Source organism: Zootermopsis nevadensis, unplaced genomic scaffold, assembly GCF_977971745.1.
Source record: "Zootermopsis nevadensis isolate Lab colony 2312 unplaced genomic scaffold, Znev_1.0 Znev_ptg000017l, whole genome shotgun sequence".
In the NCBI taxonomy this organism is placed as follows: Eukaryota; Metazoa; Arthropoda; class Insecta; order Blattodea; family Termopsidae; genus Zootermopsis; species Zootermopsis nevadensis.
Window position 1 is genome coordinate 5,254,038 of NW_028259149.1, and position 19,670 is coordinate 5,273,707.

At 37.2% G+C, this 19,670-nt stretch overlaps 1 protein-coding gene across 2 annotated transcripts; it reads right to left on the bottom strand.

Moving 5' to 3' along the window:
* Positions 1-585: 585 nt before the first annotated feature.
* On the bottom strand, positions 586-19,267 carry iPLA2-VIA (calcium-independent phospholipase A2 VIA). 2 transcript variants are annotated; one of them, XM_022064059.2, is made up of 13 exons: positions 18,707-19,247; positions 17,384-17,474; positions 15,489-15,613; positions 13,367-13,544; positions 11,977-12,210; positions 11,202-11,491; positions 9,311-9,556; positions 8,247-8,434; positions 6,632-6,782; positions 5,856-6,041; positions 4,298-4,469; positions 3,421-3,516; positions 586-2,906 (listed from the first exon to the last, which is right to left on the bottom strand). In XM_022064059.2, exons 1-13 carry the CDS (start codon positions 18,943-18,945, stop codon positions 2,688-2,690), a joined length of 2,415 nt encoding a protein of 804 aa, XP_021919751.1. In that variant the 5' UTR covers positions 18,946-19,247; the 3' UTR covers positions 586-2,687. The 2 variants fall into 2 exon arrangements, with proteins under 2 accessions (XP_021919751.1, XP_021919753.1); XM_022064061.2 differs by lacking the exons at positions 586-2,906; positions 3,421-3,516 and having other exon boundaries at positions 4,304-4,483; positions 18,707-19,267.
* Positions 19,268-19,670: the final 403 nt, after the last annotated feature.

The following is a 19,670-nucleotide window of genomic DNA, read 5'->3' on the forward strand; positions in this document are numbered from 1 at the left end:
GGGCTCTTCTGAATACGGTAACAAACCTTTGGGTTCCACAAAATGTTGGGAATTTCTTGAGTGGCTGAGCAACTGTTTGCTGTTCACGAAGGACTTGGTTTCACGGAGTAGTTGTAGTAGTAGGGGTACTGTATTGTCACAGTTGGTGTAACACGACTAAAGCCGTGGGCTTGGTATGGTAGCTACCCTCATTACCAGCTGTATTACTGCAACCACCATTGCAATTGCTTTCCAGACTGATAGGAAGATACAAGTGACCCTGCATCCCCCACCAATAGCAATTTGTACTTATGTCTGGAACATTTGAGGGCAATGCTAGGTGTCATTAAAACCCCCTGAAGGTAGATTTCTGAGTACCACTTGTACCTCTACATTTGGTTCAAATAAAACATTATGATCTATATTACACTGTGTTTCCCTCTCTGCAGTCACAGTCAATACAAAGTTATCTACAATATATACTGTCAAATTTTAGCAAAATGTAATGCAAAGCATAGTGAACTGAAATGTCGGCATCTTACACACACACACACACACTTATAGTGTCAACACCCAAAATTATGACAATATCAATAAATCACCAAGACAGCTTAAAATAATTTAATAATATATTTATACACAAGGTAACATCTTCATTAAATTTTCCCATACAACCAGTGTCCAGAAATTTGAGTTTGCTGCTATACAAACATTTTACAAGTTGTATTAAATTTTGTGTACAATCAGTGATTTGCTATTTATTTTAACAACAAAAAATGAAGTAAAGTAGCCATTTTTGTGACAAACAAATGCCTGGATTCTCATCCTTGGGTTTTCAGGGCGGCTGGAGTTCAATGTAAAACTTCAGACTTCTGGGATTAGACATACTGAATGCTTGCATCTGAAACTATTTACAAATGGACCCTAATCTCAGAAACTTGAATCCAAATATATTCTTATATTAAAAAAGAGGAAGGGTGTCATAAATAATACATAGGTAAAACTTATTTTAAAGGAAAAATACAACTTTTGGGGTTCTGAAGCCATGTAGTCCTGCATATGGTTACCAGTTTTTCAGAGGAACATTTAGTTTCCATTTTCTACCATGAAAATAGAGGCAGTATGTTAATCTGAAACATTAGTAAACACTCAAAAGAATGCAACCCAGAATACCATAATTCACATTTTCACTGCTCAAACAACCTCATATAAATCTCCAAAATAACTGAGAACCAGATTATTAGTCACTGAGACTAGTTTGAAAACCAAAAAGTCTCAACCAATAAAACATTTACAAGACATACAAGTAAACTCGTAACTACTAGTGTCTACATGAATATGGCAACTATAAATTAAATTTAATTACAACACAAAATTATAACACAACTTACTCACTGATGAAGCAAGTGTATATCACAGATATTCAAGACTGTAACAACAAATGTGTGAAACACTGAACTATAAACATAGACAAACCAATTCTAAAGCGTTTTGACGACAGTAGTTTACACTTAAAATTATTCATTATCAGGACTTTTTCCATCGTCAGTTCTTTAAAATCACAACGTTTCGGAGGCCGGTTCTGTCTCTGTCTGTCCAGTGACAGAGACTAGCTCTATCTAAGGGACCCAACACAGTAGGTACCTCTCGCCTGAAGACGGAAACAGAATCAGCCTCCGAAACGTCGTGATTTAAAGAACTGACGATGGAAAAAGTCCTGACAGTGAATAATTTTATAGACAAACCAGTTTCAAACTTGAAACAAAATACTGATTTAGAGATATTAAATCTGTTGTATCAGACAGGGGGTAAGACAATGGTGCTCCCTCTCACCTGTACTCTTCACTGGGTATATTCAGAAAGCTTTACATGAAATGAGGGAAAATTTAGGGCAGAGAGGAGGCATGAAGATCCAAGGAGAGGGGATAGATATGCTCAGGTTTGCTGATGATATTGCAATACTAGCTAAGAGTGAGGAGGAGCTGGCGGCAATTGTGGAGGAAATGGACAACACGCTTGTAACGGGATACAATATGAAAATCAATAAGGATAAGACAAAAGTGCTCTTGTGGTAAGTAGGCAAGGTACTCAGGCTGGGGTGACTCTGCATGGAAGGCATCTTGAGAATGTCAAAGAGTTTACATACTTAGGAAACAAAATAACATCTGATGGATGGAGTAAAAGAGACCTGGTGAGCAGAGTTAACCAAGCAAAGACAGCTTTCGATAAGAAAGGGAAGCTCTTCACATCTAATAGCATTAACACGGAGTTAAGGAAACATCTGTTAAAGACATATGTGTACAGCGAGTTCCTTTACGGAAGTAAGACCTGGACGCTCGGGGCGACGGAAAAGAAAAGAGTCAAAGCTTTCGAGTTATGGTGCTACCAAAGAATTTTGAAAATACCCTGGATAGAAAAAGTGAGTAACGAGGAGGTATTGAGAAGGATCAGAGAGACACCGTGTCTGATAGAGCACATGAGGAAGAGATTAAACAACTGGATTGGATATATCATTAGGCATGAGTGTTTGCCAGCTTTCATCTCGGAAGGGTCTGTGGAGTGAAGAAAATGTAGGGGCAGGCATAGGTTGGACTACATAGGGCAGCTCGTATGTGGAGCTGAAGAGATTAACACAGGTCAGGAACCGGTGGAAAGCTGCTGCCAACCAACCGCAACGTTGACAACCTAAGAAGAGAAGAAATCTGCTCCTATTCTCTATTTAGAAAAAGTGCCACTTCTTTGACCATGACCTGCTTAGAATGTACATAGGCTTTGGCCTCCCACAGCATATTAACCAGTTTTGAATCGTTTCTTTCATCCATTGGCATGTCTTCTGACATCTGTGGAGTGAAACGATAATATGGCACTCCAACCATGGAACACCATGCCCTTGCACGATCTACTACCCGTCCATCACTCGCTGTGGCCTAAATGAAAACAAGAAAAATGAAAATATTGTGAAATGGTAAATTAAATTTTAACACTCAGCTACTCCACAGTATAATTAATGTACACAAGAAGCTGGGCAGTGAAGAAACAGACACACTTTATATATTCATCCAATTGTGCTGTCACTTACTTCAAAACTCCATAATATCTGTTATTGTGGCCATTAGCTCTCCCACATTTAACAGAAGTATACTTCAGTGTTCAGATTTATTCTCAATTTAATATGAAAAAGACAAACTCCACTGTGACGAATTTCTAGACCTGCTCATAGCTGGTGAGAAACGTATTTTCAAATTAACATTTCCCACATGTTCATGGATAGTTCATACTCAGTTTGAAATTATGCTCAAATACATTTTAGAAAAAATAATTCAACCATATATAAAGCTAAATGCAAACAACCTGTGATCCTAAAGGTATAACAATACATTCTCCAGTCCATTACTGATTTAATATAAAATACTTTAGTAAGGTAAGAATATAAAAACTTACTTGATCAACCAAGAGCTTTCCAATAGTAGATATACCATAAGCAAGTCGAGCCGTGTCCAAAACATTCTCTGGACGGAACACATCAATCTCCTTGAGCTGCATGAAGCAACAAATTAATTTACCTTATCCCCACATATCTGTTCCAACAGGTCACTCCAAAAGGGTGCCTCAAATGATATGTCCCTACCTAAAACTTTGTCCTACACTTCAAACAAACATAGCACCTCCATTCTTTAATTACACCATCTACAACCTCTTAAACATGATACTTAATAAGCAATGGGACTCCTACAAACAATCTAAACAAAGAGCACATATAATGTCGAGACTCTCACGATAACGGAAGGAAAAGATTCAAGACATCCACGTAATTTCCTAAATACAATTACAATTTGACACCATTTGTTCAAACTCAATGAGCATTCTCTTCATTAAGAAACAAATAAGCAAGTTTCTTTGAAAAGTGTATATTTACTAAGTTGGTCAAGAAATTACTTTAATGGAATGTAAAAGTTGATTATTGAGTTTACAGAAGCCCACCTTTGGACCCTATCCTAGCTAGCTGAATCTAGCTCACATTTTCATATCCAATTTTTCTAAGGTCCATATTAATATATTCCTCTATCTATACCTAGGTCTTTTTCACTGAAGATTTCCAATCAAACTGCTGCATGCACGTGTCATTTCTCTCATCTAATCATCCTCGATTTAATCACCCTAACAACGTAAAAATTATGTGATTCATTATGTAATGTCTTCCACCATCTTTCTTAGATAAAATAATCATACCAGCAGTTAGGTCTCAAAGACCCTCATTCCATTTTATTTATTTAGAGGGAGACCAAAGGAAGTGTAAGGAACACAATATTATACCCACCTGTGTAACTGGAACCAGGCCTGTTCCCAGAGAGACCACCACAGTAACAGGACACCGCTCAGAAGATCGCCCAGTTGCTTCCAGAGCAAGGTTATATTCATGAATCTCCGTCATTGCATCCATTGTCGGGTTATTCGCTATCAAACCTCCATCCAGGAAACGTCCAAAAGCCCTGTAACATAGAAACTAACATACTTTTACAAGAAAAATATTATTACGTGGTATCCGTCACTGAACTATAGAGCCAGGCCAATGCTAGGGAAAAAGATTAAAGAAGGGCACTTCACGAACACAAAGTCACAGAAGGCACAACCATGAATGGGTGAATCACAGATATACACAGGTACTAAAGTGAGGATGAGAAGAGGAGAGTTGAAAATGGTAAGGATGGGTGATCAACAGTTGAAAGCAAACCCAGAAAAGGTCAGATCTGACAGCAAAGCCTCTGGGGACAACTACCAAGGAAAGTAATCTTAAAACTTTGCATACCGTGTAGTGTATCAAAATATAAAATAAGTAAACAAACAACTATTAACTCACACCCACAATTCTGGAATTCACAGGTACGGACGACGCAACCACAGCTCGCTGCAGACCAGCTACAGCCACCGGACCAATGGATCAATAGCTAAGTGCAGAGTTCAACTCCTGTCAAAAACATCATCTAGCGCAGTGTCTCTTGAAATACTTTTGTTAAATACCCTATTCATTATTTATTTTCTAAATCCAGTTTAAACCATTAGATTAAATGAATTAATTTCCCTGATGCCACTGATGATGACCTATTGGGGTTGAAATGCGTATGGCAATAGTGTCTTTTTTATAGTGTTAATAGTTGTTTGTTTACTTATTTTATATACCAAGGAAAGCCCTCACAAGGACCACAAGCAGAGGAGGAACGAAGTGAAGTATGAACCGCAATGGCAGGTTTATGTTCCTTCTGGGTACAGATGAGAGGCTCCCATGGCCTATTCAGGGAGGAGCCACAGTCCCTGTTCAAGTTGTTGGCATGTAGCTTCATCTCTGGTACTTCCCTAATGATCTGGTCTATGAGTCTAGACCATTTTGGCTGAAATCCTGATATTTTCCAGCTGGATGCAATGGAACACGTTCATGCTGTGTTTGGCCAAAGCAGGCTTTTCAGGGTGGTAGAAACATATGTACTAGTTATGCTCTTTGATAATTGTTCAAACTGAACATACAGTCTATCCAATCTACACCTTCCCACGCTCACAGGAAATGCTGTATACACACTGGCATTTCTAGGGACAAGTCGTCCTTAACAGGCTGAAGAAAGATGGATGGCTTTTTTTGGTGGGAGGCCCATGGTCTTCATGTTATGGCCCTGTAAACCAGGGTAGAGATAGCCTGCTTGTTCACTGGGTGATGAGACAGCATTCAGACACAGGTTTGTGTGTGTGGACTTCCTGCATAATTTTATTTTCAGTCTCCTGTGAACCTACAAGTCATACAACATCACAACCTAATAGACAAACATGATCATGCATAAACTGTTTTTCTAAAATAACAAAGTCTTTGTGTACCAATTCAGACATACCTGAAGTACGAAGGGGCTGCACCGGAGGCACGAGCTGCTCGCCACAACAACTGATTTTCTGGGCTAAATGTGGGCTGAAACATGCCCATCTCTTCCACACCTAACAGACTGCCAGGTGACCGATAGTTCCGGAACATGTGGAGTTGCGCAGGCTTGCGGTCTGCCAGAACCCCTGTGATGATCACTCTAAGAAAGGAGCAAGTTGGTAAGTTGGTTATGAGATGGAATGGCCAACAACTGTATCAAAAGAGAATTATTACAATGCTCTGTGACTCGATCCTAATTTGAAAGGAATCGCCATCATTACGTACCTAACAGATGAATTATAATTATGTAAATTCAATATAACAATCAAGCTTGTGAACATCAAACTCATCTTTTTGAATTCCTCCAAAAAGCAAAAAATAAAAAATAAAGCTGTCTCACTATACACCATGTAGACACTTAGGGGGAGAGAATACAGCTCCTTCTCATTCTTAACCTTGGCACTAGGTGGGGGCGAGTGGTTAGTGTCACGCCCTGGGCACGCTTTACTCCTGGGAAAGGAACCCAGTACACATTGGATAGGAGTCTGTGTGGGCCCCAGAGCCGGTCTAGGCGCAGAGGCTAGAGGAAAAATCCTCTGCCCCAACAGGCATCGAACCCCAGTCCGTAGACAGTCACTATACTGCCTAACTGCCCCGATTCCTCCAGAACACAAAATCCTGGATCATTTGAGTGATTTCTCACCTATTGTACTCACAATTCAAAATTAATCTTTTCTGCTAGCAACTTACTTGGGATGTTTGATATCAGTCATCACAGTGTCTGTTCCAAGAACTTCTTTAAGAATGTTTTCCAACGGTTCACTGTTGTAAGGCCGTCTGCCCACGAACGCGTGTTCCTTCATTCGGAAATACAGGCACAAGCATTCCATGAGACTTTTACCTATATCAAATATTAAGAATTATTATTAAAGCTAAAGATTTCCAATTCATATTTGTACAACAAAGTCACAAAGTACATTGAAATAATTTTCTTTGACAGAATTCCCCTAAAAAAATAATCTCCCATGCATACTATATGTCCTGCCCATCTTATCCTTCTTGAATTGTCCATCCTAATACAGTGAAGAATACAAATTATGAAGCTCCTCATTATGCAATTTTCACAACCTCCTGTCACTTTATCCCTCTTACATCCAAACACTCTCCTCAGACCCCTCTTTTCACACACCCTCAATCAGCGTTCTTCGCTTCAAGTAACAGATAAAGTTACACACCCACACAGAATAGTCGACAATTACAGTTACGTCTATTTTTTAGCAGATGGAAAGACTAAAGATTCTGAACTGTGTGGCAGCAACCATTCCCAAAATGCTGCATAGGGTTTCAGAGTTAGGAAGAAAAGTACATACTATTAGTTATATTTTTCCTTTAAGTTCAAACAGTTCACAGTGCTATTGAATATGACAAATCTGGTTAATATAATTCAACCATCAAATCTGGTAAGTTTTATTAGTAGGGTTCGGATGTTCATGACCTAAAAAACCGAGAAATATGCATGCAAATATGCCCCCAAAAATAGCGAAATATGACCTAATTTGTTATGAACAAAATATTCACTAAAATTTAATAAAAGGCGTTTTGTATTTCAATCATGTTATTTATTTACATATGCATGTACAACATGCATAACATTACTGGATTTCCTAGCAATTTTAATCAAAAACCTCAGTCGCTTTAAGTTGTAAATGCCTCGTTTTGGATCAGCATCAAATGTTGAGAATATGTGCTCCTATAAAAATAAGATAAATTTTAAGAAACAGTAGATGCACTTAAAGAAAATATTCGACAACTGATTTCGGGAATTTCCCAAGAAGAGATTCGTCGAGTATTTCGAAACATGTTAACGAGATGTGAAGCTTGCCTGCAAGCACAAGGAAGTCACTTTGAACATCTTTTGTGATTTAAGGTAAGAACAATTAATGTAATAACATGTATTAGTGACGATAAATATTCGTAGTTCGCTGTTACTAGCGGCACTGAAACTGATTCGCCGGTCACCCACCGGAAGAACGCGCACGACTCCCGCCCACATCAACAGGGTGCCACACGATCCAAGCACGACCGCAGCCTCATAAATTGTAGACACGGTATAACCAGAATATGCATTTAACTAAAAATATGACCAAAGACATAAAAATGACCTAAATATGCATTTATATGCAAAATAAATACAACCTAATTGTGATTAGAATAACCCAATTAGTGTTTAATTTCAGTTTCGAATGAAAATAGAAGCCCCAGTAAAAATATGACATGTCATGAAAATCCAAACTCTAGTTATTTCCAAACATATAAGAAATGTATCTGACCAGAAGACTAATATAATCTGTGCCAAAAGTAGAACCTGCAGCCAGTGCCAAGGTCAGAATGCCACCAGTACTTGTGCCTGCCATCCAATCAAAGCATTGAGTCAATGGACGTCCTACTGCCTTCTCTAGCTCCTGCAGAATCACAACCAGGATCAGTCCCCGTATGCCACCTCCATCTAGGCAGAGCAGGCGTCCTCCCTTTGTACGCTTCCCAGTTGTACCACTGCATCACAACACCAATCTATATTTTTATATTTTCTATTCAAAATACTATATAAAATTAGTTTGAATACTCATAGATATTTATTTCTTCTATATTTGATGTCTTAACACTTTCTATAATGCATTTTATTTTTAAAAAAGCCTTTACCTGTTAGTACATTTCCATGTTAGCTTATCTTTATAGGGTGAGAGTACACTTTCCCATGGTGAGTATGGAGATACCTGTCTTTTGGGATGTTACACAGAGTAATGTGGTAAACACTTACCAGTCACCCTGATGATACAGATTTTCCCTCATTTAAGATTCAACTTCAATTATATCAAGTCAATAATCTCAGTGTTAAATTTATTGTTTAAGGTTTAACTGAGATCACCGCTGTGAAAAACTCAAATCCTATATAAGGTTTAATTCATTTTAGTGTTAAAAACTCTATAAAGAGGAACCTAAAATACAGATACCACAGAACTGACAGTTTTTGGACTCGTCCATCATCTTACATTCTACAAATAGATCACTAAGTTTCAATAGCAGTATCTGCTACCATCTTCAGGTGAGAGACATCTACTTTGATGTGTCCACTAAAGAGGGCTAATCAAAATCACTAGTCCACTGACTGGGATTTTGAGACTCTTTAGTATCTTACAAACATGCTGCCAAAATTGTAATATATGTTTTACAGTTCTTGAGATATACACAATTTTCAAATTTGTGAATCATATTCCACAGTCATTCAATATTTGAAAGCTCTTTAAAAACACAGTCCAAGTGGCTCAGACACTGACGACACAAACAAGAACAGAAAAGGGTGGATTAAGGAAAAGAAAAGATATACAAAAAACAGAGTGTATCACTAATAATTCCACTGAAAAACGTTACCTGGTGGCTGCAACGTTCATGCCAGCAACAGACAGCATTTGGTTCAAAATCTCACGTGACTCTAAGGAGGGAGGAACAGCTGGAGGAATGCCATTATAATTGTTTGAGGAACCTTCACATCCTGGATTGCAGCCCTGTGTGTCAAGCGAACATCTTGGAGCTCCAACAGCATGCAGAACATACAGGATCCTATCACCATCAGATCCAAGCACTATACCATGACGAGGAGTTGCCCCTCCATTGTTCCTGACCAAAAACACAAAATATTCAAATCTTTACTTACATTATCTTATAAAGTATAGAAAATTTGGTTTAATTTTTGTATGTGTCTGTACAGAAATTACAGCAGTATAAGAAGCAAATTAGTAAGGATTTAACTGTAATTGTAACCTATTCATGAACTTCAATGTATGTTCTCAATGCTTTGATGTTGATCCAGCTCTTGGATGATGGCACCATGTGGAAGTACATTCTTCTGAAAAATCAGCAGTACAATCCTCTAAAACAGGCAAGTCAAATTTGTAGCCTTCCTGAAAAGTTTTATGCAGCCTGGTCCAGTTCTCAAATTATACACAATGTGCAGCCCCAAATGTCATAACTTTAATAAACTCTTAAGTCCCAAATGCATGCCAAACAGCTACTTACATTCCATCACTTTATTTCAGTTAAATAATGTGTAAATGTGTTTCATTGAAATTCAAATTTGTGTGCGCTTATAGGAAAACTGAAGAACCAAATTATCTCTTAAACTTCCACTTGGAATTAGTTAAGTAAGTGGATATGATTTCCGCCTCCTACGTGATGGCCCCGCAAGAATCACCTGTTTGTAAGCAGCCCTTAGTAGACACCGAGTTTGGCGTGCCTGATCTGAAATGTCAGCATCATTCCAGCACTCAAAAGCAGCATAACATCAATACCAGATCACTGCGAAAGCTTAAAATAAAAAAGGTTTTGGACTCCTACTGATCAATATTAATATTTAACAATGAATTTTTAAATACTTCCTATAAAAATATTTGCATCAAGCAGGGCTTCCAAATGAAGTTCCATATGCATTTCTTATCTCTTCCACATGTGCTACATACCTCATCTATCTCATCCTACATGATTTGATCATCCTATATCTGGTGAAGAGTACAAATTACAAAGCTTCTTGTTATGCAATTTTCTCCAGTCTCCTGTTATATCCTCCGCCCAAAAACACTACCACCATTCTCTACAATCCTCTTCAAGTCTTCAATTTTCTCAGTATCAAACAATGTTGAACCAACTGCTCAGGTCACTGAATAGGTGCAAGAATGGCAAGGAAAGCAAGGATCGCAGCCTATATACAGCATTTTCTGAAGTGAGAATCATATTTAGAAGATTATCTCTTGAAAATACATCACAAATGTAACCAATGCCACAAACTGCAGAAGGGCCATATTCTATAATCTGTTATTTTGAATAGTAACTTATAATTTTTATTCCTCATTACACAAACTCTAATATTCAACAGATCTTAAAAAGATTTCTGTCTTCTGGGTTGTTGTGCTGTGTAGTCTGGTCGATGTAAACCAAAGTTTCAGAGGTCATACTGCCTCCGTCATCAGGGCAATTCATCGCCTTGATGACGGAGGCAGTATGACCTCTGAAACGTTGGTAAACATCGACCAGACTACACAGGGCAACCCAGAAATCTTCATATTCATCCTGATGATGGAGGCAGTATGACCTCTGAAATGTTGGTAAACATCGACCAGACTACACAGCTCAACAACCCAGAAGACAGAAATCTTCATACTCACTGCTGTGAAAACCTCAAATCTTACAGATCTTAAAAACATAAACCATTTAAAACTTTCCTACATCCTCTAATTAAAGAAAAGTTAACACTGTTAAGTATTCATACCTGTAACTAACATCTGCTCCAAATACAACAAGGGCCTGAACAATAGCAAAACTCCCTTGTGTAACTGCCAGGTGGAGCGGTGTGTTGCCATCGTGATCACTGATGTTGGGATTTGCTTCATGACTTAGCAGGGCTACAACACACTCCAGACGACTCCTCACTACCATGATGTGAAGAGCTGTACGTCCATCAAAATTGCGTGAATTTATATCACATCCCATATTTATAAGAGTTTCAATTACCTCTCTTGAGCATGACCAATGGAGAGGCGTGCCACCAAATTTCATATCCTGAAAAATGTGGGTACAAATATTACTTTAAATCTGATCAGCCTTACAGGCTTGCACCTCATTAAATATTAACCATATTGAAAAATATTCCAAATAAATTATAAACCTACACTGCATTTTATGTCATGCAAAATTTTTTTAGATGACCCATTTTTGAGTAGTCTGATGAAAAAGTTTAATTTGGCCTTCAACATACAGTTCTCTTCAAACCTCTGTACTTTTACTAACTCCCCCCCCCAATCAAACAACCCATTAACCCAATCAGTTAACTGATATTTTCCGAAGTTCAAAAATCTGGCAAAACAGCATCACAGTAAATATCACTTGTAAACCATCCCATAATTGTGAATCAGTTTCACTTGAAATTGGACACTACGAAGTTTGAGGTTTTCATACCTGCGAGAATAATGACGTTCTTCCACGATGTGTCACTGTATAATCTTTGTTTGAGAGAAACATCACAAAACTGTGCAAACTAAACATACCTGAGTATGCAATTTGTTGGACTTTTCATGCAGGAAATCCACAAATCCTGGGGACACAGTAGATGATGAGGGGGAATGTACACTTGCTTGAGAGGCAGAAATATTCACATCTGCTCCAGCAACCAGGAGAGCCTTCACGCACTCCGGCTTATCTGCCAGGCATGCCACATGCAACGGCGTGTGTCCATTTGAATTCTGACAGTTCAGGCATTTGGGGGACTCCGCACTCAGTGCCTAATATAAAATGTATAATACATATATTTGAACTTGGTCTTTTCCATTAAGGGAAGAGCAATACTCGGAGTGTTCGAGAATTGGGCGATGAAGGGAATGTTTGAATCGAATGCGAAAGAAATGACAGGAGGCTGGAGAAAAATTACATATGTCAGATCTCCATGATTTGCAGTTATTCAACAAATATTTATTCCAAACGTAATTTAAATCAATATGAGATGGGGCTTTCATAACAGTGAAAATCTGGGCCACAGTCTTCGACGGTATTATGCTGAAATATGGAGGTGATAGGTTTCTGCAAAACTTTGGTAACCACAAGAAAAGACTACAAAATTGTCATAACTCAGATTACTAAAATTCCAATTAATTTACACCAGTTAATTAGTTTAGAAAATACATACCACAATGTAAAGTTTAAAATTATAAAACTTTGTGAAACAGTACACAGACTTTATTAATGTACATACATACTCAGTTCTGAAACTTTTATTCAGAATGCTTTCGATTGCAAGTATGAACAACAAAAACAAATATATATATATATATATATATTATAAATAAGGCAAGCCTTCCCATGGCAATTAAATGAAACAGGGGTCTTCTATGATGATGTAAACAGAGTCTCTGAAATGAAAGTTTCTTTTCAGCAATGATGTTACTTATCACCTAATAATAATATCGAGCGTTGCAGCTGAGTAGTTAAAAATCCTGTGTAATATCTGGCAGTCCTGGATTCAAATCTTGGCCCTGACACCAGCTATCCTGACTGAGATTTTCAAAGATTTCCTCACTTCCTAAAGTCAAATTTTATGAGAGTACCATAAAATTATACTATGACCACTTTCTTCCATAACCATTACAATTAATTAATCACTAATAATCCTATCATTCAACACTACAGAGTATAAGCTACTGATAGCATTGTTAAAAAAAGAAATTGACATGAATAATTATTCATATAAATAAGAATTATTTTCATTCTTATGTAAAGCAGGGCTTATAAAGGATCAAGATGACTAAAATAAAATTTTCATGACAAGTTCTTCACAAGCTCCATACAAATTTTGGGACAGAAAAAAACGTAAGGACAGATACCTCTCACTGTCTTTTCATTTTATGCACTGAGCGGAATCGCTCTACATGACACTACATTTACCAAAATTATCTCAGTGTTGGTGCTGGCAGCATAATGGAACACAGAGTTGGCCTCATAATCAAGATGATCCAGTGAAGCTTTGGCACTCAAGAGGGCCTGAACAGTTCGAAGACTGCCTGTCTTGATGGCTACTTGCAATGGAGATATGCCAGTGTTAAGATCTGCTGAATTAAGATTGCTGAAATCAATTCAAACAAATAATGCTGACTTATAAAAGATTAACATTGTTTGTAACATATTTATAAAGATTACAGCCCCCTGCAATCTCACAGAAGTTGAATAATGTTTCAGAGGTGCTTACTGCCTCCATTATCAGGGTACTGACTCATCACCCTGCACATAAGCACCTTGAAACATAAGTCAACTGCTATGAGACTACACAATGCAATACCCCAGAAGCCTCTCAACCTCATACTCACATCCATGAGAATCTAAAATCTAACATGTATAGTTATAATTCAAACTAGCAGCAAAATGGTTATGGTTAGTCAGTATAAGTTCTCTTTCTTCTTTGAATACGACTGACAAAATTAATTGATTCTGATACTAGAATGTGCCAGGTAAGCTGCATTATTAAAGTGATGAGCTGACTGACCGAAGTCCAGTTCCCTAAGAGAGGCAGAGACCATTCTCATTGCCACATCCAGACTGGCTCAGGGACCTATTTTTGTCTCCTATCTGGGGTTCCCTCCATTAGGGAAAAGCAGTGGCTGAAGAGTGAAGTTAACCTACCACTTACCTTCATATACTTCTGAAGTGCAGAATGTGTGTAGATCCATCCATATATATCTTCACAGCTTAGAGCTTATATTTACTTAACCTTTTGAATCCAGGGTGTGATGCCCCCATCCAGTGCTAAGGTTAAGATTGAAAAGGAGCTATACATTATCTTCTCCCCCACCCCTCCACATGCCTACATGGCTTTACTTTTTACTTTTCATGAAGCAGAAGCACATACAAATACTATTTAATAATTCAGTCCGTACCACAAAGAAAACACAACACTTCACCTTTACAAAGATCAAATGGTTAATGCTGTTTAAGGAAGTAATTCCTGTTTACATCGAGAATCACATGAAAACCATAAATACAAAACGAAGAGTTACTGAATGTTGAACTGGAACATACGAGGTGCGATCGGAAAGTTTCCAGACTGTGCCTATAAAAACCCGTACACTTATCTCAGGTATTAAATTCATCCATCACCCTCGAAGTAGTTCCCCTGGGAGTGAACACAACGATCCCAGCGCCGCTGCCAAACCTGGAAGCATCCCTGGAAATCTTTCTTTGTCAGCCTGTCAAGCACCATCTGCGATTCAGCCTGAATCTCTTCTATCGTCTCAAATCTCCTTCCCTTTAGCTGAATTTTCATCTTTGGGAAGAGGAAGAAGTCACACGGAGCTAAATCCGGCGATCCGGCAAGATCTTTGAGCTCCTGACAAACAAGAAGTCGATTCTGCTTCTGGTCCTCAGACAGGAGCCTTGGCACAAACTTGGCTGTGATGCGTCGCATGTGGAGTTCTTCCTTTAGAATCAGCTGACAGGTCCCATAGCCTATCCCAACAATGTCGCACAAGTCGTTGATGGTACGACGTCGATCTTCGTGAATGGCCTGCCGAATCTTCGTAACATTTTCGGGCGTTGTGCTCAAAGATGGTCGTCCAGAACGCTCGTCATCATCGACAGAGGTTCGGCCATTTTTAAAACGTGAATGCCACACAAAAATTTGTGCACGACCCATTGCGGACTCCCCAAATGCTTGCTTTAGCATTTCATAGGTTTCCGTAGCCGTTTTGGCGAGTTGGCAAAATTTGATGCACACGCCATTCCGAAATCGTAGGAGGGTCGGTGTAATGCACTACCAAAACGCCCGTAACTAAGAAACAAATACTAATTCGATGATGCCGGCTGGCACACTAATTCACTATGAATGTAGGCCGCACCCCCTAGCGGCAGAAGCTCGTACTACATCCGGTTCGCCCTCTATTGACACAGTCTGGAAACTTTCCGATCGCACCTCGTATAGTTACCACTAGGCTTTAAAGGGGTAATATATGTGATATTAACATGTATCATCATAATGATTAACATCGTTATCTCTTATTTCATAACTTCTAAATACCTTGCGATAACAGGATACTGAAAGGTGTCATGAAGTGACAAGTACGAAGCCAAATGTGTCACTGTCCATGTAGGGTTCTCCTGCAAGGCATCACATAGTTTCTGGATTCCACCCAAATTACAAACCTGAAAACAATTGGACATCACAACAGTTTTGCAATGAACAGAACCTTACTTAATGGACTAATTTCAACCACTTCCTAACAGACTAGGCCCCTAACCAAATATAAACCAGCACAAAAATATAAAATTTCTTAATACATATAGTAACAGCCCGGCAAAGTAAACAGTACAGAATACACAACACGTAAACCAACATAATATAATAGAATAAACATTTATGCTGCAAATGAATTCCAATATTATGTGTCAGACTTGTAAATGAAGACAATATTAAGGAATTTATAACAAAACTTAGTGACGAAAATTGACACTCGGTATTAAAACGCCATGATGCAGATTCAAAATTCAACATAAACCTGAATATATTCTTAAAAATTTTGAAGCAAATTTCCCCACCAAAACAATGAAAAGGACATCTGAAAATAATAAGTGAATCTCTAAAGACATCAAACCATCTTGAGATCTTTACCTAACACTGTCAATCCAGCAACAACCAACTAATGAAAATTTCCTACAGGTGATACTGCAAGATACTCAAGTCATTAAAGAGGTTAAACATATGCATTACAATAAACAGATACAAGAATTAAATAATAAAATAAAAGCAGTCTGGAAAATAGTAAAAAAGGAAACAGGAAAACATTCTGCAGAAGACGTAACCCCATTAAAAAAGACAAATGATAATGCAATAGAAAATCCTAAACTCTTCATAAATCATTTCAATACTTATGTCTTAACAATTGTAAAAAGAATGAACAATGACACTAAAACTATAACAGAAGAAGCAATAAAGTACCATGCTCAAGCAATCCCTAAAACCTTTCCAAACATAGAACTCATGCCCACAAGAGTAAATGAAATTAAAAGCACAATAAATTTTCACAAATCAAAATGTACATGTGGTTATGATGAGATATCAACATATTTAATCAAGAGCTGTGCAGACTACATTAGTGTTCCTTTAACTTATCTTTGCAATCAATCAATGGCAGTAGGAGTTTTTCCAGAATGACTTAAATATTCAAAAGTTATGCCTCTATATAGAAAGGATAAAAAATTGTGCATATTTAACTAAAGACCAATTTCGTTACTAACAGCTTTCTCTACAATATTTGAAAAGGTCATGTATAAGAGAGTGGTCTTTATAAAACTTAAACAATGTTCTTGCAAGTGAACAGTTTGAATTTAGTAAAAGTCTCTCAACTGATATAGCCTTTTTCAATTTTACAGATAAAATCTGAAGTGCTCTTAATATTAAAATGCATGTTAATGGAATATCTGGTAATCTTTCTAAAGCATTTTATTGTGTAAATTATGAATTATTACTGTCAAAACCACATTTTTATGGAATTCAAAATATTGGTGGTCTGTGGCTTACATTATACCTTCATAACAAAAGGCAACAAGTAGAAACAAAATCATCACAAACAAATACTAGCACCTATTCAAATTGCGTCATTACAAAACATGAAATTTTGTACTACCAACAAAAACTGGTAAGCTAGGTACAGAGTATATGGATAAAATAACTGAAGAAGTAGAAACAACTAAATTTCTAGGCCTATAAATTGACAGCAACTTAAATGTAAACAAATTTTATTCTATTAAAAATACTGTACTGTGAATTGCTAATTAGTAAGAAGTGAAAGAAAGTCATAGCCTCTACTATATGCACAATCATGGATTTCCCAAGAACACAAAGTTACAGGGCAACATCAATAAATTTTGAAACCATACCTAATCATCTGTATATTTATCTGATAAAATACTAACCTCTTGTGAAATTCCAACAAGAACTGGTACTTTCTCCTTCAATTGTAAAAATTTAATTTCCACTTCTTGAAGGTCATTTGAACGATATAAGCTGCAAAAAACAAACACAGAGACTTGTAATCCACTTCTTAAGCACCGACTCTCATTAAGAAATGCTTGGCCTGACAATGCACGGGTTATTATATGCAAAAAATACACACTATTATTAATGATCATTTAATCTCTTCAATGTTTCTTTTCACGGATTTCTTGAGTTCGCTCACTACTGTTATACACTCCCAAGGATTCCCATGTCACTTTTTATTTGCATGAAGGGCTTGACCATTGAACATACTGCCTCAGTCCTCGGAGTTTCATACTAAACCCTAAAAATTAAGGTGACACATTCCTATGAAACTCTGGCTGGTAACCTCCTACACAACCACATAGTCACAACCCATAAGACCACATTCCACATTTTCACCTACAGAACATGTTTTGTTTACTATGTATAAATAAACCCCTAATTCTGCAAATGTGTGTAGATACCATACTTTAAGAATAGAATAGAACAGAATGTATTTACATTCCACAGATCCTTCACAGACCCAAGCCAAGGATGTAGAACATTTCATATCACAAATACATTGTTCATTCTTCCCATAATTGTTAAGAAGTATTGAAATGATGTGCTACGGGTTTAGGATCTTTTATTGCAATACCATTTATATTTATTGATGGGGGTCACTTCTTCGATAGAATATTTCCCTCCAATTATCATGATTACAGGAAATGATCAGACTTATAAATGAAGACACTATTAAATAATTTATAACACATCTCAGAAATGAAAACTGGACTCAGTATTAAACGGCCATGATGCAGATTCAAAATTCAGCAAAAACCTAAATATCATCTTAAAATTTTTGAAGCATGTTTTCCCACCAAATCAGTGAAAAGGATATCCGAAAATAATAAGTGGATTTCTAAAGGCATCAAACCATCTTGTGATCTTTACCTACATTGTCAATCCAGTAACAACAAAGTAGTGAAAATTTACTATAGAAGATATTGCAAGATACTTACTCAAGTCATTAAAGAGGTTAAATGTATGCATTACAATAAACACATACTAGAGTTAAATAATAAAATAAGAGCAGTCTGGAAAATAGTGAAAAAGAAAACAATTTATTCTATATTTTTTACAACTAAAAGTTGTGCATCATGATCAAGAGAGCCCATTTATACGCATACATACACAGCCATGAACAACGTAAAATACGACATTCTTAGCTGTATGCGAAAATAAAAAAGTTACGATACATTACACTAACCTAGACTAACCTGAAAGCTTGCTCGAAAGTTTCAGTACAAGGCCTCTGAAGAACAATTTCGTATTTCTCCTTCGAAGACTTCGCTATCCTAGGGCCATACAAAATAAGTGCATCTTCTCGGCAGTGAACAAGTGTATCGCTATACTGTTCTGGTTGGACAACCAAAACTTTATTAGGGTTTGATTCTTGTCCCAGTAAACTTCTAAGTATTAAACCAGACGTTTTTCCCAATGCTTCAAGCCAAGCCATTTCATCAATAGTGCACTGAAATATTTGAAACAATTGAACGTTTATCGTTTCCACTTTCACAAATATGAACCGTAGCGCATCAACGCCTAGACGACAATGTCAATACGAACATCACAGATACCACGCAAGCAATATATGAATCGTGTATATGACTGTTTTACCATCTCGAAATAAAAACAAGAGGGAACATAGGAATAACACATTTCCCTAAGATTTACAAACACTAATAATAATCATTATGAATAGGCCTGCAAGTCGTTCAGTCGCAGAGTTGAAGGTTGCTTCTGAATCACAATGTGCCCAAGACCTAATTTCTAGTTGATGATTATGAGGATAAGAAATTAGATAAAGATAACACAGCATGTATTAGGCATTGAGACCGAATGTTACAGAGTTTCCATCGCTTTAGAAGTCTTCCTAAACATAATTTTTCCTTTTGGTATTTTTTTATTTATTTTTAAATCCTGTTAGTCAAAGGTATGTTGTTTAAGGGTGGTCAGAGATCATGCTGTCAACGCATTACTTCCAGTTTCGTATACATTGTTATTTATGAAATTTGTAGTTCGGTCATAAAGTAATTTCTTCTGCGTTTCGAAAGCTTGTATCCCGCATCTTTTTTTCTTTATGATACTTTTTTGTTTGGATTATTCCTTCCTCTCCATGCTCAAATTGTCCCAAACATCTAGTAACAAAATAGTGCCACTGAATCAGTAAATGACAGTGAC